Source organism: Zophobas morio, unplaced genomic scaffold, assembly GCF_036711695.1.
Source record: "Zophobas morio isolate AGI-343-1 ecotype UQ-CSIRO unplaced genomic scaffold, CSIRO_AGI_Zmor_V1 ptg000014l, whole genome shotgun sequence".
NCBI lineage: Eukaryota > Metazoa > Arthropoda > Insecta > Coleoptera > Tenebrionidae > Zophobas > Zophobas morio.
Window position 1 is genome coordinate 25,075,205 of NW_026972119.1, and position 22,442 is coordinate 25,097,646.

Genomic DNA, 22,442 nt, shown 5'->3' on the forward strand with positions numbered 1-22,442 from the left:
GAATGTATCTGATAAAAATCAGTACTTACTGTGGAAATTCATCATTGATAAAGCGACATTTTATTATTACTAATATTTATTTTTTACTGTATGCCCACTAAATTTTAAAAAGTGGTGGATTTTTTAACTACGAGGTTGGTAATATGCTAAATGCCGTGCTTGATCAGTTCTGAATGTCGTGATTTGGTGCATATTATTAAAAAAAATTAAAAAAATCGAGCATGTTAGGAAAAATATCCACTTTCCGCGCTGCTTTTAAGCCAAAACGGACCTCCGATGTTGCTGCCACTAGACCGAAATCAAAACTGTACACAAAGGACCGATGAGATTGCCAAAAATATTGTTTGTATTTTGGCCGGGAAATTGCACATTTTCGGGGTTAATTTAACAATGTTTAAACCAAGTGAATTATTTATTAAGTCATGATAATTTATAAGCAGCGTTTGCACGGATTGATTTCACTATATTAACTAAAAATCGTAAATACTAATTGTTGATATTAATTTTTAATTTATGATCGAAAAAAAAAACAGTCTTGCAGTAGGCCGTAAAATTTATTATCAAAAAAAAAATTTCATAGCCTACTTGAGGCCTTTTGATTCTTCCACTTCGTTAAAATTCGCTGCTGTTAATCGTAGGAAGCGAAAATGGTCAGCAACCATAACATACTATATATAATTTTCCTTTCATACTTTGTTGACGTTTCGAAAAATTAAAAATTTAAAAAATTGGCGAGAAAAATCTGAAACTTGAACACTCGATACATCGAAATCTCGATAAATCCAGAAATCGAAAAATTTAAAATGATACAACAACATTTTATGACAATTTTTCTTGGAAAATACATACCCAATTTTCACATTCTTTAAGGTTATCGTGAAGATTGTGAATGTTTAATAAGAAGTCGTGTGTGCATCCCCCTCCAAAACCTCGATGACGTCATCTCAAAATGCTTATGATCTAATAATTCACTCCTTTTGTAGACACAATGCCTGTATATTTTTTAAAAATATTAAAAAAAAAATACAACAAAATTTAATAATTTAAGTGTGACTCAAAATAATTCTGTTCGTCCCTTCCGGAAATTTTTCAATTTTTCGACTTTGCTGTTTTTCGGTTCTTCAGTTTTTCAATTTTCGAATTCGATTTCTCCTCTTTTCGAGTTTTCGATGTTTTGATTGCCAGAGATTTTTCAATTCTTCAATTTTTTCGATTTTTCTTTTTCCTCTTTTCTGGTTTTTGGGTTTTTCAATTTTTCGATTGTTCCACTTTTCGATTTCTCGATCTTTCAGTTTTTCAGTTTAATTTTTCCATATTTCTTAAATTTTCGATTTTTCGAGTTTTTAATTTTAGATTTTTAAATTTGTCAATTTCTCGGTTTTTTGATTGCTCGATTTGTCGATCTTCGAATTTTTCAATATTTTGACTTTTGAGTTTTTAGATTTCCCAATTTTTCGTTATTTCAGTTTCGGGATTTTTCAATTTCTCGATTTTTCAGTATCTAAATATTCTGGAATTCGATTTTTCGATTTTTTATCTTTTTGACTTCTAGATTTTTCGTTTTTTTTCCAATTTCTCGATTTCTCAACTTTTTAATGTTTCGATTGCTACATTTTCTAGATTTATAAGTTTTACAATTCCTTAATTTTTTCTATTTTTCCCCATTTTTCAGGTTTTTGGTTTTTTAATTTTTTCGATTTTTTAAATTTTTGATATTTCTTCTTTTCGATTTCTCTGTCTTTTAATTTATCAATTTTCGTTCGGTTTTGTTTAATTTTTAGTTTTTTCGATTTCTCGATTTTTTTCATTTTTCAGATCCTTGAATTTTATATTTTGCACTTTTTCGATTTTTAAAATTTTTGATTTTTTCCACTTTCGATTTTTCAATTTTTTCTCATTTTAATTTTTCGAATTTTTCAATTTTTAATTTTTCAATTTTTTTTTTATTGTTTCAATTTCTCGATCTTTCGATTTTTCTTTTTTAAAATGTTTGACATTTTGATTTTTCAATTTTTCGGTTTTTAAATGTTTCGATTTTTTAATTTTTCTATTTCGCTGTTTATCGAGATTAGATGTTTCAACTTCTCGTTGTTTCAATATTCTGATTTTCCGATTTGTTGATCTTCTAATTTTTCGATGTATTGACTTTTCAGTTTTTCCATTTCCCAATTTTTCGTTATTTTACTTCAGGAATTTTTCAATTTCTCGATTGTTCAGTCTTTCAATTTTTGACGTTTCTAAATTTTCCGAATTCGGTTTCTCCATTTTTTGCCTTTTTGACTTTTAGATTTTTCGATTTTTTTTTTTATTTTTCCGTTTCTCTATTTCTCAACTTTTCAATGTTTTGATTGCTACATTTTCGAGATTTTTAAGTTTTTCAACTTATTAATTTTTTCTATTTTTTCTCCATTTTTCAAGTTTTTGGTTTTTCAATTTTGCGACTTTTAAAATTTTTCACTTTTCGATTTCTCGGTCTTTCAATTTTTCGATTCTTCAATTTTCTTTCGATTGCTCAAATTTTCAATTCATCAATTTATCACTTTTTCGGTTTTTTAAGTTTTAGATTTTTAGATTTTCCCAATTTTCAGTTCTTGCATTTTTTTGTTTCAATTTCTTGATCTTTCGATTCTTCTACTTTTAAAATGTTTGATATTTTGATTTTTACAATTTTTCGATTTCGGCATTTATCAAGATTTAGAGGTTTCAACTTCTCTGTTTCAATATTCCGATTTCTCGATTTTTCGATTTTTCCGCTTTTCGATTTATCGATCATCGAATTTTTCGATATTTTGACTTTTCAGTTTTTCGATTTCCCAATTTTTCGTTATTTGAGTTTCGAGATTTTTTAATTCCTCAATTTTTTAGTTTTTCAATTTTTGCGTTTTTAAATTTCGAATTCGATTTCTAGATTTTTTGCCTTTTCGACTTTTAGATTTTTCGATTTTTTATGTTTTTCAATTCATTATTTTTTTCTATTTTTTCCCCATTTTTCAAGTTTTTGGTTTTTCAATTTTGCGATTTTTAAAATTTTCGACTTTTTTCACTTTTCGATTTCTCGGTGTTTCAATTCTTCGATTCTCCAATTTTTCTTCGGTTTTTCAAATTTTCAATTCATCAATTTTTCGGTTTTTTAAATTTTAGATTTTTCGATTTTTCCATTTTTCAGTTTTTCAATTCATCGATGTATCAATTTTTCGATATTTCAGTTTTGGGATTTTTTAGCTTTCCGATTTTTCAGTTTTTCATTTCAATTTTTGGATTTTTTAAATTTTGGATTTTTCAGTTTTTTCATTTTTTAGTTCTTCCATTTTTTTATTTTTCAATTATTCGAATTTTTAAATAGATTTTTTTGTTTTTAAAATGTTTAGTTATTTTGACTTTTCAGTTTTTCGATTTCCCAATTTTTGGCGTTTTAAATTTTCGGATTCCATTTTTTCGATTTTTTGCCTTTTCGACTTTCAGATTTTTCGATTTTTTTTATTTTCCCATTTCTCAATTTCTCGACTTTTCAATGATTCGATTGCTACATTTTCTAGATTTTTAAGTTTTTCCATTCTTTAATTTTTTTCGATTTTTTCCCCATTTTTCAGGTTTTTGGTTTTTATATTTTGGAATTTTTGAATTTTAGATTTTTCAAATTTTTGTTTCTATTTCTAGTTCTTTCAATTTTTAAAATGTTTGATACTTTGATTTTTCAATTTTTTGGCTTTGAAATTTTTAGATTTTTCGGTTTCTTGATTTTTTAGCTTGTCGATTCTTGAATTTTTCGGTTTTTTAAATTTTCGATTTTTTCATTTTCGAGTTCCTTGATTTTTAAAACTTCCGATTTTTCCACTTTCGATTTCTCGATTTTTTCATTTTTCACTTCTTCGGTTTTTATATTTCCCAATTTTTGGAATATTTGAATTTTAGATTTTTTAAATTTTTGATGTTTCTATTTCTCGATTTTTCAATTTTTCGGTTTTGAAATTTTTCGGTTTTTTAAATTTTGGATTTTTCGATTTTTTCATTTTCCAGTTCCTTGATTTTTATATTTTTTAATTATTTGATTTTTAAAATTTTCGATTTTTCCACTTTCGATTTCTCGGTCTTTCAATTTTTTGATTCTTCAATTTTTCTTCAATTTTTCCGTTTTTCCATTTATCTATCAATTTACCAATTTTCGATGTTTCTGCACTTTTGGGATTTTTCAACATTTCGATTTTTCGGTATCTCGATTTTTTATCTTTTCGATTTTTCGGTTTTTCGTCATTTTAATGTTTCGATTTTTCAAATTTTAGATTTTTCGATTTCTCGATTGTTTTCATTTTATATTTCTTTTATATTTTCCAATTTTTGGAATTTTTGGGATTTTTCAACATTTCAATTCTTAAATTTTCCATTTTCGATTTCTCGATTTTTTAGCTTTTCGAATTTTCATTTTTTCATCATTTTAATTTTTCGATTTTTTAAATTTTAGACTTTTCAATGTCACGATTTTTTCATTTTTCAGTTCTTTGATTTTTATGTTTTCCAATTTTTGGAATTTTTGAATTTTAGATTTTTCAGATTTTTTGTTGTTTCAATTTCTCGATTTTTCAATTTTTGGATTTTACGATTTTTTGATGTCTCGATTTTTGGGTTTTTTTACTTTTTTTTTTTCTCCATTTTTCAACATTTCAATCTCGGGATTTTTCGATATTTTAGTTTTTCGATTTTTTAAATTTAATTTTCTGATTTTTTTGATCTTTCGATTTTTCCAATTTCTCGGTTTTTCAATTTTTTGATTTTTCAATTTTCCTTCGATTTTTCGATTTCTCGATTCTTTAACTTTTTGATTTTTCGATGTTTCTATTTTTTAATTTTTAATTTTTTCGATTTTTCGGTTTCTCGATTTTTACTGATTTGACAAACGTAAGTTATTTTGGGTTTTTTTAATATCTCGAGAGGTCCAAAAACACTCAAAAATGCATTGAAAATTAGAAATTTTTGAGGATTTTGGTGATCTTAAGCCAATTTTCGGGAAATTTCGGTTCGAATTTTTGTTTTAATAACTCGAAAATTTTCATTTTTCATTTCATCTATTCCGGAAACGTTGAAGGAAGTTTGGAAAAAATGAAGCCGAAAATAATTTCTACAAATCGAAATGTGCAAGAAAATATCTTTGGAAAATTTTCGAAGGATGCTCGAAAAACGGTCAAAAAATTCAAATTGAAAGATTGAGATTTTTGAAAAATTGCCAAAAAACGGTATTTCAAACTATAAAACGTAAATTCTTTTCCGGATCAAGATTTTCTAATAATAATCTCGAAAACTCCAAAAACAGTCAAAAATGCATTCAAAATTTGAAATTTTTGAAAAGTTACCTAAAACCCCTGAAAAAAATTCTGAGCATTACATTTCGACCAGGTGATTAAAAAAAAAACGTGGTAATGATCCCAGAGCAATATTTATGAAAAATTTTATAAAATTTAATTTAAAAATGAAATTTTGAAAAACTTGGAAAATCGAGATTTTTGAAAACTTGTCTAAAAAATCTCAAAAAATCTGGGGCATACATTTCGACGAACTAATAAAAAAACGTGCTGATGGTCCTTGACCAAAATTTTCGAAAAATTTGGGTTTTTCCTCGAAAATTGTATTGGTTTTTCAATTTTATCAATTCTGGACAAACTGTTGGACTTTTAGAAGAAATGAAATCGAAAATGACTTCTACAAATCGAAATTCACAAAAAACTACCCTTGGCTAATTTCCAAAGTATTCGAAGTACAAAAAACAGTTTTTTTTTTAATTATTTCTTCGGTAATTTCGGAGATTATTGAATTATCTTGGCAAGTAGCTTTAATTTCTCGATCTTTCGATTTTTTTAATTTTTTGATTTTCAACCAAATTTTTGTCAATAAATTAGCTTCTCAGGACGTTAGTGGATTATTTTACATCTGTAGCCTTTCCTCAACTTGATTTTATGCGTAGAATTTTTTTTACCACCAAAATAGTCTGAGCTGACTGGTCTGAGTGTGACCATTTGTTTTGGAACTTCAGTCACCTTTTTTTTTTTGGAAAAAATCAATATTTCTGCCAATTAAAAATTCGTCCGATTCACTAATTACGTACTTTTCAAGTATGAACATTCACCGGTACAAAATTAATCAAGCAATGAATCACCGATTTTATATCGAGTTAATTAAAACGCGACATGTGTGCGAAAAAAATTTTAAATGACTCTCGAAGTGCTAGTTTTTCGTTTTCCTTGCCATCGTTCGAGTTAATCCTGAAACCGTTCACTTGATTCGCTTCATGTTTGCATTTCTTGCCTTTGGTACGTTTTTATATCCTCTTTATCACCACTATTTTGCTCTAGCGTATCGATCTCGGTTTCGCTGTAACTGCCAACAACGAATCGTGTTGTCATCACCCTCCATCTGCATAAGCGGAGCTCCGCAGGGCTCTGCTCTACAAGTGACTTAATTTTTAATTTAAACGACTGATTTTTCAAAGCGATAATAAAATTGCGCAAAAATTACACATGATGTCTCGGAATCTTGCTACGTATGTAGTTATCAAAATGAATAAGATCTTTTTATCTAGTGATACGTGTTGATAATATAGGTGTGACAGTGTTGAAATTAATTGACGGACAGAAACGGAAGACCACTTTTTTCGTATTCTAGAGGTCATGAAACGTCGAAAGATATGAAATTTGTTACTAATGGAAGTAGAAATAGCAATCTTGGGCTTTCTTTGTTATCACTAATTAATTTAATCTAGATCTGCACCTAGAGACAAATATGGGTATTTTCACTATAAGCTGCAGGATATTTATTTTGTGATAAGATTAACCACCAGTGATTAATTTAATTTCACCTGTGTGCATGTGTACGTAATTCGTAAGGGCTTTATCGAGTTTAATGGAGTACAATTTTGTTAACGAAATGGAAATTGACAGTGACCACGCCAATATTTTGGGAATGAACGATGAGGGTGTTTTTTTAGGTGAGGAATTAGAATTATTATTATAAGAACGCTGTAGATAAAGTAAGTCGACGTTAGTAATTAATTAAATCCTTTAAAGTTGACACAGTTTTGCGATATTTAACAGTTATACAAAGTTTCTAGACAGAAATAAGCTGCACTTAAAATTAGTATTAATAATGACAAACACCGATGTGAGATCACTTGCCGAAATAAACATTGTGTACAATATGAAGTCATAGCTTGTGGTTCTTATAACGTGAAATGTGCCTGCGGGCAAAATATTTAAAAACTCGCACAAAAGAAAGAATAGTCTCTGAGTAACGGTTCTCCGGTGCCTTGTTTGGTTAATTTATTCAAATACCAAACAAGTTATGAAATGCATTTCAATGTATCGTATTCGCGATCAAGAATTCCCGCCAAAACAACCGTCTTTAAGTTGGCGTCAGTGGCGTTATAATTTTTATTAGAGTTGTTCACTTTTTCAATTTTTCGTTTTTGGAATTTTTTGATTTTTCGATCTTTGAATGTTAGTTTTTGGACTTTACGAACATTTTTCGATTTAATTCGTTCTTTGATTCATTAATTTTTTCTCGATTTCTAGTTTTTCAAATTTCAAATTTGTCAAATAAATGTTATATAAATTAAAAAAAAGTAACAGTGTACCTATGGTTTATGAATCCGTGTTGAATTTTTATCTTCGACATTGAAATTTTTGTGGAAAAATAAAACAAAATTGAATTACAATTTTTCGATTTCTTGATTTCTCGATTTTTAGTTTACTTAATTTTTCGATATTTCAGTTTTACAATTTTTGCAATTTTAAAAAGAATTTCATTTTTACATTTCTCAATTTCTCTATTAATCAATTCTTTGAGTTTTCGATTTTTCCTCTTTCCAATTTATCGATTTTTCAGTTTTTCGATTTCTCAAGTTTTCGTTGTTGCAATTTTGGGATTTTTCAATATCTCCAATTTTTTAATTTAAAATTTTCACTTTTTTGATATATCGATTTCTCGATCTTTCAATTTTTAAAATTTCTGATTTTTCGATTTTTGAATATTTTGATTTATCGTTTTTTTTTTCAGTTTTAAATTTTCCGGTTTTTCGATTTCTCCATTTCTCGGATCTTTTGATGTCTCAATTTTTTAATTTCGATTTCTCGGCTTTTCCATTTTTCAATTTTTTATTTCTTCAAGTTTTTAGATTTTTAAAATTCTCCATTTTTCGATTTTATGTTTTGTTATGCTTCGATCTCCCGATTTTAACCTTTTTAACGTGTATTCCAATTTTTCGATTTTGGAATTTTCGATTTCTTACATCTCGATTTTTCGTTTTTTCGATTTTAAAATGTTTTTACTTTTCGTTCTTTTTTCGATTTCTGGATTTTTCAAGTTTTCGATTTCTCAATGTTTCAACATTTCAATTTTGAGAAAGTCTATGTTTTTCAGTTTTTTGATATTTTCATTTTTCAACTTTTTAAATTTTGATTTTTCGACTTACCGGAAATTGATTTTTGGGTTTTTCAATTTTTCGACTTTTCAGTTTTGAGATTTTTCAATTTGTCGATTTTTTAGATTTTCATTTCTTCAGTTTTTCGGTTTTTCAAGTTTTCGAATTTTTAAATTTAAAATTTTTCAATTTTTCGATTTTATTTTTTTTATGTTCCGATTTCCCGATTTTAATTTTTTTATGCTTTTCAATCTTTGGTTTTTCTAAATTTTCATTTTTCCATTTCTCAATTTCTCGATTTTTCGACTTTTTGATTTTGTGTTTGTTTTAATGTTAAATTTTTCGTTATTGTAATTTTTCTTTTTTTAAATTTTAGATATATAGATTTTTCGACATCTTGAATTCTCGATCTTTTTTCAGTTTGAATTCCTCGGTTTTTCGATTTTCCAAAGTTTCGATTTTTCAATCTTTCGACTTTTCCGTTTTGAAAATTTTCGATTTCTCGATATTTCAGTTTTTGATTTTCCAACCTTTAGATGTTTCAAATTTTAGAGTTTGCAAATTTCACGAGTTTCAGTTTTTAATTTCGTCAATTTTTCGATTTGCAATTTTTCGTGTGGGTTTTTAATTTTCTTTATTTTTTCAATTTTAGGCTTTCAATTTTCCGTTTTTTTAATTTTTCATTTACAGTTTTTCTAGTTTTCATTTGAATTATGTAACACTCCTAATAATTATAATTTTTAAAGTTGTTCACTTTTTCAGTTTTTTGTGTTTGGAGTTTTTCAATTTTTCGGTGTTTGAATGTCACAGTTTTTGGACTTTACAATGTTCAAGATTCTATAATTTTTCGACTTTTCAATTTTTGGATTTTCCAATTTTTCAATTCGAAAAATCAAGAAATCGAAATCGAAAACTTGAGACTTCAAAAGATCGACAAATCGAAATAGGCCGAAATCGGAAAATTCAAAATTGAAATATTTATTTAAAAAAAAGATAAACGGAAAAATCGATAAACCTAGATATGAGACACAGAAAATTCCAAAAATCGAAAAATTGAAATACAGATTAAAAAATTTAAAAAATCGAAGTTAAAAAATCGTAAAAACAAATTCCATTCGATTTTCCGTTTTATCGATTTTGCAATTTTTTGTTTTTTCAATTTTTTCCAATTTTTTAATTTTACGATTTTTCAATTTTTAGAATTTTGTACTTTCCGAATAAACAAAATGGAAAATTTATAAAATAGAAAAATTGTAAAACTGAAAAAGTACAAAATGAAAGCTGCGAAAAATAAAAAAATTGGAAATCAAGAACTTAAAAAATCAAAGATTGAACATGTAAAAAATTGAATAAACAAAAAATTAATAAAATCCAAACAAACATTGAAAAAATAAAGGTAATGGAAAAATGAAAAATTGTGATATAAAATCAAGAAAATGAAAATTACAAAATCGGCAAAATGAAAATATGGAAAATCCGAAAAATATAGAAATTGCAAAATTCCCGAAATTGCGATGTTTAAAATTGAGATAGCGAAAACTTAAATATCGAGAAATCGAAAAATTTTTTAAATTGGAAAATTGAGATATGAGAAATCGAAAATTCCAAAAATGGAAAAATTGAAACACATTAAAAAATTAAATCGGGAAATCGAAACATAAAGATTATAAAAGGGAAAAATGAAAAATTTGAAACGTCGAAAATTTAAAATATATACTAGAAAAATCGAAAATTTTGAAAATCGAAAAATCAAGAAATCGAAATCGGAAACTTGAGACTTCAAAAGATCGAGAAATCGAAATAGGCCGAAATCGGAAAATTCAAAATTGAAATATTTATTTAAAAAAACACTCCCAATAATTATAATTTTTAAAGTTGTTCACTTTTTCAGTTTTTCGTTTTTGGAATTTTTCAATTTTTCGGTGTTTGAATGTCACAGTTTTTGGACTTTACAATGTTCAAGATTCTATAATTTTTCGACTTTACAATTTTCGGATTTTCCAATTTTTCAATTCGAATGGTTTTTCTTCTTTCCCATTCTTCGATTCATTAATTCTTTTTAGATTTTTAAGTTTCTCGGTTTTTAGTTTTTCATTGCTTCAATTTTTCATTTTTTCGAGTTTTTAACTTTTCGAATAAACAAAATCGAAAAATTATAAAATAGAAAAATTGTAAAACTGAAAAAGTACAAAATAAAAGCTTTGAAAAATAAAAAAATTAAAAATCAAGAATTTATAAAATCCAAAGAAACACTGAAAAAATAAAGGTAATGGAAAAATGAAAAACTGTGATATAAAATCAAGAAAATGAAAATTACAAAATCGGGAAAATGAAAATATCAAAAATCTGAAAAATTTAGAAATTGCAAAATTCCCAAAATTGCGATGTTTAAAATTGAGATAGCGAAAACTTAAAAATCGAGAAATCGAAAAATTTTTTAAATTGGAAAATTGAGATATGAGAAATCGAAAATTCCAAAAATGGAAAAATTGAAACACATTAAAAAATCAAATCGGGAAATCGAAACATAAAGATTATAAAAGGGAAAAATGAAAAATTTAAAACATCGAAAATTTAAAATATATACTAGGAAAATCGAACATTTTGAAAATCGAAAAATCAAGAAATCGAAATCGAAAACTTGAGACTTCAAAAGATCGAGAAATCGAAATAGCGAGAAATCGGAAAATTCAAAATTGAAATATTTATTTAAAAAAAAAGATTAACGGAAAAATCGAAAAACTCAAAAAAATCGATAAACCTAGATATGAGAAACAGAAAATTCCAAAAATCGAAAAATTGAAACACAGATCAAAAAATTTAAAAAATCGAAGTTAAAAAATCGTAAAAACAAATTCCATTCGATTTTCCGTTTTATCGATTTTGCAATTTTTTGTTTTTTCAATTTTTTCCAATTTTTTAATTTTCCGATTTTTCAATTTTTAGAATTTTCTACTTTCCGAATAAACAAAATGGAAAAGTTATAAAATAGAAAAATCGTAAAACTGAAAAAGTACAAAATGAAAGCTGCGAAAAATAAAAAAAATGGAAATCAAGAACTTAAAAAATCAAAGATAGAAAATGTAAAAAATTGAATAAACAAAAAATTAATAAAATCCAAACAAACATTGAAAAAATAAAGGTAATGGAAAAATGAAAAATTGTGATATAAAATCAAGAAAATGAAAATTACAAAATCGGCAAAATGAAAATATCGAAAATCTGAAAAATATAGAAATTGCGATGTTTAAAATTGAGAAATCAAAAACTTAAAAATCGAGAAATCGAAAAATGTTTTAAATTGGAAAATTGAGATATGAGAAATCGAAAATTCCAAAAATGGAAAAATTGAAACACATTAAAAAATTAAAATCCGGAAATCGAAACATAAAGATTATAAAAGGGAAAAATGAAAAATTTAAAACATCGAAAATTTAAAATATATACTAGAAAAATCGAAAATTTTGAAAATCGAAAAATCAAGAAATCGAAATCGAAAACTTGAGACTTCAAAAGATCGAGAAATCGAAATAGGCCGAAATCGGAAAATTCAAAATTGAAATATTTATTTAAAAAAAAGATAAACGGAAAAATCGATAAACCTAGATATGAGAAACAGAAAATTGCAAAAATCGAAAAATTGAAATACAGATTAAAAAATTTAAAAAATCGAAGTTAAAAAATCGTAAAAACAAATTCCATTTGATTTTCCGTTTTATCAATTTTGCAATTTTTTTGTTTTTCCAATTTTTTCCAATTTTTTAATTTTCCGATTTTTCAATTTTTCGAATTTTCTACTTTCCGAATAAACAAAATGGAAAAGTTATAAAATAGAAAAATTGTAAAACTGAAAAAGTACAAAATGAAAGCTGCGAAAAATAAAAAAATTGGAAATCAAGAACTTAAAAAATCAAAGATTGAAAATGTAAAAAATTGAATAAACAAAAAATTAATAAAATCCAAACAAACATTGAAAAAATAAAGGTAATGGAAAAATGAAAAATTGTGATATAAAATCAAGAAAATGAAAATTACAAAATCGGGAAAATGAAAATATGGAAAATCTGAAAAATACAGAAATTGCAAAATTCCCAAAATTGCGATGTTTAAAATTGAGATAGCGAAAACTTAAAAATCAAGAAATCGAAAAATTTTTAAAATTGGAAAATTGAGATATGAGAAATCGAAAATTCCAAAAATGGAAAAATTGAAACACATTAAAAAATTAAAATCGGGAAATCGAAACATAAAGATTAAAAAAGGGAAAAATGAAAAATTTAAAACATCGAAAATTTAAAATATATACTAGAAAAATCGAAAATTTTGAAAATCGAAAAATCAAGAAATCGAAATCGAAAACTTGAGACTTCAAAAGATCGAGAAATCGAAATAGCCCGAAATCGGAAAATTCAAAATTGAAATGTTTATTTAAAAAAAAGAAACGGAAAAATCGAAAAACTCAAAAAAATCGATAAACCTAGATATGAGAAACAGAAAATTCCAAAAATCGAAAAATTGAAATACAGATTAAAAAATTTAAAAAATCGAAGTTAAAAAATCGTAAAAACAAATTACATTCGATTTTCCGTTTTATTGATTTTGCAATTTTTTGTTTTTTCAATTTTTTAATTTTCCGATTTTTCAATTTTTAGAATTTTCTACTTTCCGAATAAACAAAATGGAAAAGTTATAAAATAGAAAAATTGTAAAACTGAAAAAGTACAAAATGAAAGCTGCGAAAAATAAAAAAAATGGAAATCAAGAAGTTAAAAAATCAAAGATTGAAAATGTAAAAAATTGAATAAACAAAAAATAATAAAATCCAAACAAACATTGAAAAAATAAAGGTAATGGAAAAATGAAAAATTGTGATATAAAATCAAGAAAATGAAAATTACAAAATCGGGAAAATGAAAATATGGAAAATCTGAAAAATATAGAAATTGCAAAATTCCTGAAATTGCGATGTTTAAAATTGAGATAGCGAAAACTTAAAAATCGAGAAATCGAAAAATTTTTTAAATTGGAAAATTGAGATATGAGAAATCGAAAATTCCAAAAATGGAAAAATTGAAACACATTAAAAAAGTAAAATCGGGAAATCGAAACAAAGATTATAAAAGGGAAAAATGAAAAATTTAAAACATCGAAAATTTAAAATATATACTAGAAAAATCGAAAATTTTGAAAATCGAAAAATCAAGAAATCGAAATCGAAAACTTGAGACTTCAAAAGATCGAGAAATCGAAATAGGCCGAAATCGGAAAATTCAAAATTGAAATATTTATTTAAAAAAACACTCCTAATTATAATTTTTAAAGTTGTTCACTTTTTCAGTTTTTCGTTTTTGGAATTTTTCAATTTTTCGGTGTTTGAATGTCACAATTTTTGGACTTTACATTGTTCAAGATTCTATAATTTTTGGACTTTACAATTTTTGGATTTTCCAGTTTTTCAATTCGAATGGTTTTTTTCTTTCCCATGCTTCGATTCATTAATTTTTTTTAGATTTTTAAGTTTCTCGGTTTTTAGTTTTTCATTGCTTCAATTTTTCATTTTTTAACTTTTCGAATAAACAAAATCGAAAAATTATAAAATAGAAAAATTGTAAAACTGAAAAAGTACAAAATGAAAGCTTCGAAATATAAAAAAATTGGAAATCAAGAACTTAAAAAATCAAAGATTGAAAATGTAAAAAATTGAATAAACAAAAAATTAATAAAATCCAAACAAACATTGAAAAAATAAAGGTAATGGAAAAATGAAAAATTGTGATATAAAATCAAGAAAATGAAAATTACAAAATCGGGAAAATGAAAATATGGAAAATCTGAAAAATACAGAAATTGCAAAATTCCCAAAATTGCGATGTTTAAAATTGAGATAGCGAAAACTTAAAAATCAAGAAATCGAAAAATTTTTAAAATTGGAAAATTGAGATATGAGAAATCGAAAATTCCAAAAATGGAAAAATTGAAACACATTAAAAAATTAAAATCGGGAAATCGAAACATAAAGATTAAAAAAGGGAAAAATGAAAAATTTAAAACATCGAAAATTTAAAATATATACTAGAAAAATCGAAAATTTTGAAAATCGAAAAATCAAGAAATCGAAATCGAAAACTTGAGACTTCAAAAGATCGAGAAATCGAAATAGCCCGAAATCGGAAAATTCAAAATTGAAATGTTTATTTAAAAAAAAGAAACGGAAAAATCGAAAAACTCAAAAAAATCGATAAACCTAGATATGAGAAACAGAAAATTCCAAAAATCGAAAAATTGAAATACAGATTAAAAAATTTAAAAAATCGAAGTTAAAAAATCGTAAAAACAAATTCCATTCGATTTTCCGTTTTATCGATTTTGCAATTTTTTGTTTTTTCAATTTTTTAATTTTCCGATTTTTCAATTTTTAGAATTTTCTACTTTCCGAATAAACAAAATGGAAAAGTTATAAAATAGAAAAATTGTAAAACTGAAAAAGTACAAAATGAAAGCTGCGAAAAATAAAAAAAATGGAAATCAAGAAGTTAAAAAATCAAAGATTGAAAATGTAAAAAATTGAATAAACAAAAAATAATAAAATCCAAACAAACATTGAAAAAATAAAGGTAATGGAAAAATGAAAAATTGTGATATAAAATCAAGAAAATGAAAATTACAAAATCGGGAAAATGAAAATATGGAAAATCTGAAAAATATAGAAATTGCAAAATTCCCGAAATTGCGATGTTTAAAATTGAGATAGCGAAAACTTAAAAATCGAGAAATCGAAAAATTTTTTAAATTGGAAAATTGAGATATGAGAAATCGAAAATTCCAAAAATGGAAAAATTGAAACACATTAAAAAAGTAAAATCGGGAAATCGAAACAAAGATTATAAAAGGGAAAAATGAAAAATTTAAAACATCGAAAATTTAAAATATATACTAGAAAAATCGAAAATTTTGAAAATCGAAAAATCAAGAAATCGAAATCGAAAACTTGAGACTTCAAAAGATCGAGAAATCGAAATAGGCCGAAATCGGAAAATTCAAAATTGAAATATTTATTTAAAAAAACACTCCTAATTATAATTTTTAAAGTTGTTCACTTTTTCAGTTTTTCGTTTTTGGAATTTTTCAATTTTTCGGTGTTTGAATGTTACAATTTTTGGACTTTACATTGTTCAAGATTCTATAATTTTTCGACTTTACAATTTTTGGATTTTCCAGTTTTTCAATTCGAATGGTTTTTTTCTTTCCCATGCTTCGATTCATTAATTTTTTTTAGATTTTTAAGTTTCTCGGTTTTTAGTTTTTCATTGCTTCAATTTTTCATTTTTTAACTTTTCGAATAAACAAAATGGAAAAATTATAAAATAGAAAAATTGTAAAACTGAAAAAGTACAAAATGAAAGCTTCGAAAAATAAAAAAATTGGAAATCAAGAACTTAAAAAATCAAAGATTGAAAATGTAAAAAATTGAATAAACAAAAAATTAATAAAATCCAAACAAACATTGAAAAAATAAAGGTAATGGAAAAATTAAAAATTGTGATATAAAATCAAGAAAATGAAAATTACAAAATCGGCAAAATGAAAATATGGAAAATCTGAAAAATATAAAAATTTCAAAATTCCCGAAATTGCGATGTTTAAAATTGAGATAGCGAAAACTTAAAAATCGAGAAATCGAAAAATTTTTTAAATTGGAAAATTGAGATATGAGAAATCGAAAATTCCAAAAATGGAAAAATTGAAACACATTAAAAAATTAAATCGGGAAATCGAAACATAAAGATTATAAAAGGGAAAAATGAAAAATTTAAAACATCGAAAATTTAAAATATATACAGAAAAATCGAAAATTTTGAAAATCGAAAAATCAAGAAATCGAAATCGGAAACTTGAGACTTCAAAAGATCGAGAAATCGAAATAGTCCGAAATCGGAAAATTCAAAATTGAAATATTTATTTGAAAAAAAGATAAACGGCAAAATCGAAAAACTCAAAAAAATCGATAAACCTAGATATGAGAAAGAGAAAATTCCAAAAATCGAAAAATTGAAATACAGATTAAAAAATTTAAAAAATCGAAGTTAAAAAATCGTGAAAACAAATTCCATTCGATTTTCTGTTTTATCAATTTTGCAATTTTTTGTTTTTTCAATTTTTTCCAATTTTTTAATTTTCAGATTTTTCAATTTTTAGAATTTTCTACTTTCCGAATAAACAAAATAAAGTTATAAAATAGAAAAATTGTAAAACTGAAAAAGTACAAAATGAAAGCTGCGAAAAATAAAAAAATTGGAAATCATGAACTTAAAAAATCAAAGATTGAAAATGTAAAAAATTGAATAAACAAAAAATTAATAAAATCCAAACAAACATTGAAAAAATAAAGGTAATGGAAAAATGAAAAATTGTGATATAAAATCAAGAAAATGAAAATTACAAAATCGGCAAAATGAAAATATGGAAAATCTGAAAAATATAGAAATTGCAAAATTCCCGAAATTGCGATGTTTAAAATTGAGATAGCGAAAACTTAAATATCGAGAAATCGAAAAATTTTTTAAATTGGAAAATTGAGATATGAGAAATCGAAAATTCCAAAAATGGAAAAATTGAAACACATTAAAAAATTAAAATCGGAAAATCGAAACAAAGATTATAAAAGGGAAAAATGAAAAATTTAAAACATCGAAAATTTAAAATATATACTAGAAAAATCGAAAATTTTGAAAATCGAAAAACCAAGAAATCGAAATCGAAAACTTGAGACTTCAAAAGATCGAGAAATCGAAATAGGCCGAAATCGGAAAATTTAAAATTGAAATATTTATTTAAAAAAAAGATAAACGGAAAAATCGAAAAACTCAAAAAAATCGATAAACCTAGATATGAGAAACAGAAAATTCCAAAAATCGAAAAATTGAAATACAGATTAAAAAATTTAAAAAATCGAAGTTAAAAAATCGTAAAGACAAATTCCATTCGATTTTCCGTTTTATCGATTTTGCAATTTTTTGTTTTTTCAATTTTTTCCAATTTTTTAATTTTCCGATTTTTCAATTTTTCGAATTTTCTACTTTCCGAATAAACAAAATGGAAAAGTTATAAAATAGAAAAATCGTAAAACTGAAAAAGTACAAAATGAAAGCTGCGAAAAATAAAAAAATTGGAAATCAAGAACTTAAAAAATCAAAGATTGAAAATGTAAAAAATTGAATAAACAAAAAATTAATAAAATCCAAACAAACATTGAAAAAATAAAGGTAATGGAAAAATGAAAAATAGTGATATAAAATCAAGAAAATGAAAATTACAAAATCGGCAAAATGAAAATATGGAAAATCCGAAAAATATAGAAATTGCAAAATTCCCGAAATTGCGATGTTTAAAATTGAGATAGCGAAAACTTAAAAATCGAGAAATCGAAAAATTTTTAAAATTGGAAAATTGAGATATGAGAAATCGAAAATTCCAAAAATGGAAAAATTGAAACACATTAAAAAATTAAATCGGGAAATCGAAACAAGGATTATAAAAGGGAAAAATGAAAAATTTAAAACATCGAAAATTTAAAATATATACTAGAAAAATCGAAAATTTTGAAAATCGAAAAATCAAGAAATCGAAATCGAAAACTCGAGACTTCAAAAGATCGAGAAATCGAAATAGGCCGAAATCGGAAAATTCAAAATTGAAATATTTATTTAAAAAAACACTCCTAATAATTATAATTTTTAAAGTTGTTCACTTTTTCAGTTTTTCGTTTTTGGAATTTTTCAATTTTTCGGTGTTTGAATGTCACAGTTTTTGGACTTTGCAATGTTCAAGATTATATAATTTTTCGACTTTACAATTTTTGGATTTTCCAATTTTTCGATTCGAATGGTTTTTCTTCTTTCCCATTCTTCGATTCATTAATTTTTTTTAGATTTTTAAGTTTCTCGGTTTTTAGTTTTTCATTGCTTCAATTTTTCCTTTTTTCGAGTTTTTAACTTTTCGAATAAACAAAATCGAAAAATTATAAAATAGAAAAATTGTAAAACTGAAAAAGTACAAAATGAAAGCTTCGAAAAATAAAAAAATTGGAAATCAAGAACTTAAAAAATCAAAGATTGAAAATGTAAAAAATTGAATAAACAAAAAATTATAAAATCCAAAGAAACATTGAAAAAATAAAGGTAATGGAAAAATGAAAAACTGTGATGTAAAATCAAGAAAATGAAAATTACAAAATCGGGAAAATGAAAATATCGAAAATCTGAAAAATATAGAAATTGAAAAATTCCCAAAATTGAGATAGCGAAAACTTAAAAATCGAGAAATCGAAAAATTTTTAAAATTGGAAAATTGAGATATGAGAAATCGAAAATTCCAAAAATGGAAAAATTGAAACACATTAAAAAATTAAAATCGGGAAATCGAAACAAAGATTATAAAAGGGAAAAATGAAAAATTTAAAACATCGAAAATTTAAAATATATACTAGAAAAATCGAAAATTTTGAAAATCGAAAAATCAAGAAATCGAAATCGAAAACTTGAGACTTCAAAAGATCGAGAAATCGAAATAGGCCGAAATCGGAAAATTCAAAATTGAAATATTTATTTAAAAAAAAGATAAAAATTCCATTCGATTTTCCGTTTTATCGATTTTGCAATTTTTTGTTTTTTCATTTTTTTCCAATTTTTTAATTTTCCGATTTTTCAATTTTTACAATTTTCTACTTTCCGAATAAACAAAATGGAAAAGTTATAAAATAGAAAAATTGTAAAATTGAGAAACTTAAAGATCGAAAAATGCGGTCGAAAACACGAAAATTATTGTAAAATCTAAATATTGAAAATAACAAATTAACAATTTTTAAAAATTATTATGTGTATAAATTATTATCATTTGTAAATCTGTGTTATTCGGCGCCACTACTGGTAAACCAGTAATTTCATATTAATTTTATATTACTTTTTAAATTTGGTGTATGGGGTCGCTTACTATAAACTGCGGGGGGGCGCAGCGGAAGTTAGCTACGCCACTGGTTGGCGTGAACTTCAAAGCTTATCGCAAAACGAGGCCAATAACCTCTTATTGTTCGCGATTTTCGTCGACCATGAATATGGAAGGAGTAATTGACGGTGTGTTTATGCAGGGCGGCGCCCCCCGTCCATGGTGGGCCGCGACCCCGAGCCGGGCCTGGTCAACGGCAACTCCGACCAGCCCATGGAGCCCCTCAGCGAGCCGCCAGAGACGGACTCGACCGAAACCAAGCCCAAACTGCGCGAATGGGAAAAGCACCCGGCGCCATGGCTCGAGGAAATGAAGCTCAATCAGGCCAAGCGCAGCTCGAACGTGCCAGGTCCGGACAAGCTCAAATTGACCCCTACGGAGAAAAGCGACAAGAAGGAACCAAGCCCCATAGATAAATCTAAGTCAATAGCTGCTAGCTTGAGCAGAGTGAAGACCCCGACCAACGAATTTCCAGTCATTCGCAGCAAACCCAACGTGCCAATACCGAGTAGACCTCAGACCATTCAGAACGTGGCGGGATTGAGCGACGTGTATGTCCCGAAGACGCACACGAAGGTGTCGCCGGTGAGCAGCAAGACGCCGATGGTGAAGGCGGAAACGCACGACAGTAGCGCGGGAGGCGACGGCGTGGAGGAAGGCGCGAAGAGCTACGGGGAGCTGGAGCAGAGGATAGCCAGGCTGGAGGAGCTGCTGGAGAAGCAGCAGCAGAACTTCGAAGCCGCCGTAGACGAGCTCCGAGGGAAACTGCAGCTGGAAGCCGAGTTGAGGATGAAGCTTCAAGCGAAATTGGAGAGGCTAACTTTAGACGGTGCAATCCAACAACTTTAATTTTATTTTTATATTATTTATAAGCAAGTAATTCGCCATTTATATTGTAGGGGGTAGTCGATGCCGTTGCGTTTTCGATGGAAAGTCAGCAATTTAATCAGTAGGGGGGCTCGAGGACGCACTTTGTGTTGCTTCACATATCATCGCGCTAAAACTTGACGAAAAATATTGTTCCTATTGTGTTACAACGATTTGTTCCTTGTGGATCTCTTTCATTGTGTGTAGTCCACGAGCACGACTTCTAGTCACTAATAACGTGCTGCCCAATTAAAAAAAAAAAAAAGTTCGTCTTCCTTACTAATTTAGGCTTAAATTTTAACTTTGTGCGAATCATGCATATCCCCCCTGGAGCGTCCATACTAATTAGATTGCCGAAAACGAAAAACGAGAGAGAATTGCAAGATTTTATATAAAACAGCTACCGCAATTTTTATATAGCATTTTTACCACTTAGCCTAATTCAACAGATACCCTATATATTGTGAAAGTATTAAAGATCATTCCATTGCTCAGTAGGATTTTCACCATCTATTTATTTGATCACGTTGTATATTTTATTCCATTTATCTTTTTATATATTATGTATCGCATTTTATTGTTTACTTTATATGTGTGAGGGTTGTATTTCGTACTGTGTTGACGAGTCGCCCCATATTTCAACTATTTTGTTAGTGAGTTCTTGTATTTTTATATTCTTATATGATTAAGTGTTCAAAGACGGTGATAGGCTAGCTTTTAAATAACCCAAAAAGCGCTAAATGGTTTCGTTTGCTTGATTGGTAGCTGAGTTTCTGGGTTCAGTTTTAAAGCGAGATGTCGGCGGCGAACTTGAACCCAGTATTGTTTTGTACATTTGAATTTGATTTTCAAAACAGATACGAACAGCAGATATATAATGTTGTAATTAAGTTTAACATTCCATAATTAACTTAATGTAAATAAAATTAAATTTATTTAAATGAAAGAATTGTACTTAGGAATATTGTTGAGAGAATAACAATAAATAAGATACTTAAAGTGTGGTTTGCAGTACGCTTTAGAGTAGGCCCCTTTTATACTATTAATACCGCGTGATCGAAAAATACTGTAGTAGGCTTGTATTTGACCGTAACTGTCAAATTAATTGCACGGCCTACTAACTTACGTTTTCGATCATTCAAATTGGAGGTGTTAAATGTGTTGCCTAAACACGATTAATATAATTTCTTGTTTTGACAGTTGTGTGAAACTGAATAAATAGTAACTTGTTTCTGGCTTGTTCTTTTTTTTAGGAACCGTTTCCGGCGACGATTTTGTCACTAGAAACTGAGCGAACATATTTTCCCACGAAATCGGCAAAAAATTGCAGTAATAATTTCATAATTTCAGAAATAATTGCGCAGTTTCAGGATATCAGAGATTACGACGGAATCAGAAATATGCTCTAATTAAAGGCGACTCTGAAGACGAAGCCCGACAGATTCTCCCGTGGGAATTACGTTTTTTTTGAATTGTTGAAATTACGTTATCGTACATAGTTGAAAGCCCCAATTTCTGTTATCCGTCACGTGCATATTGATGGATTTATTAATCGACTTTACAGGCGTTTTTTTTTATTTCAGACTCCAGACACCAGGGGAACTCGACGATCGATTATTCTTCCAGCCACTTTTTGCTCCTTGTTATTTACCAGATGCTAATTTCCTCCTCGCGACAAAACTCACCCCATCGCAAAAAACTCATAAGGCACCCTTATTATTAAAGAGCGGATTCTAGGACAAATGCCTTTTCACTTTTTTGAACTATTTAATAATTCTTTGAAAAGTTACATTTTTCTTGTTTTTTTCTTCTTTCCAAAACAAGAAATTGCAAATATGTTTAAAATGGTAAACTATATCCCTCACTCTTCTCTACAAATTTACCATTTTTATGCATATTGTTAGTTTCTTGTCATAATAAGAAAACTACGTACATAATGTTCAGAAAAAAAAGAAAGCCCGCCCACCCGCCCTCGTCTTAATTGTGATGACTTTTTTATTAGTCATGAGCAGAGGGGCGGAGCTTAATTGCAAAATGCTTATTTCCCTACAAGAATCCACCATTTGAAACATGTTTTTAAGTATCAGGTTGTTGAAAGCAAATTATGTATGTCAAGAAGAAAAAATAAGCCTCGCCCGCCCGCCCCATCCTTAAATGTGATGAATTTTTC

At 26.8% G+C, this 22,442-nt stretch overlaps 1 protein-coding gene across 2 annotated transcripts in view; it reads left to right on the forward strand.

Moving 5' to 3' along the window:
- Positions 1–21,271, forward strand: part of LOC135128704 (SH3 domain-containing kinase-binding protein 1-like) — a 41,626-nt gene extending 20,355 nt beyond the window's left edge. For both annotated transcript variants that reach the window (XM_064055728.1, XM_064055729.1), the window contains exon 4: positions 19,548–21,271. In XM_064055728.1, coding sequence (XP_063911798.1) covers positions 19,548–20,254 — 707 coding nt within the window. In that variant the 3' untranslated portion in view covers positions 20,255–21,271. The remainder of the gene's footprint in view (positions 1–19,547) is intronic.
- The last annotated feature ends 1,171 nt before the right edge of the window (positions 21,272–22,442 follow it).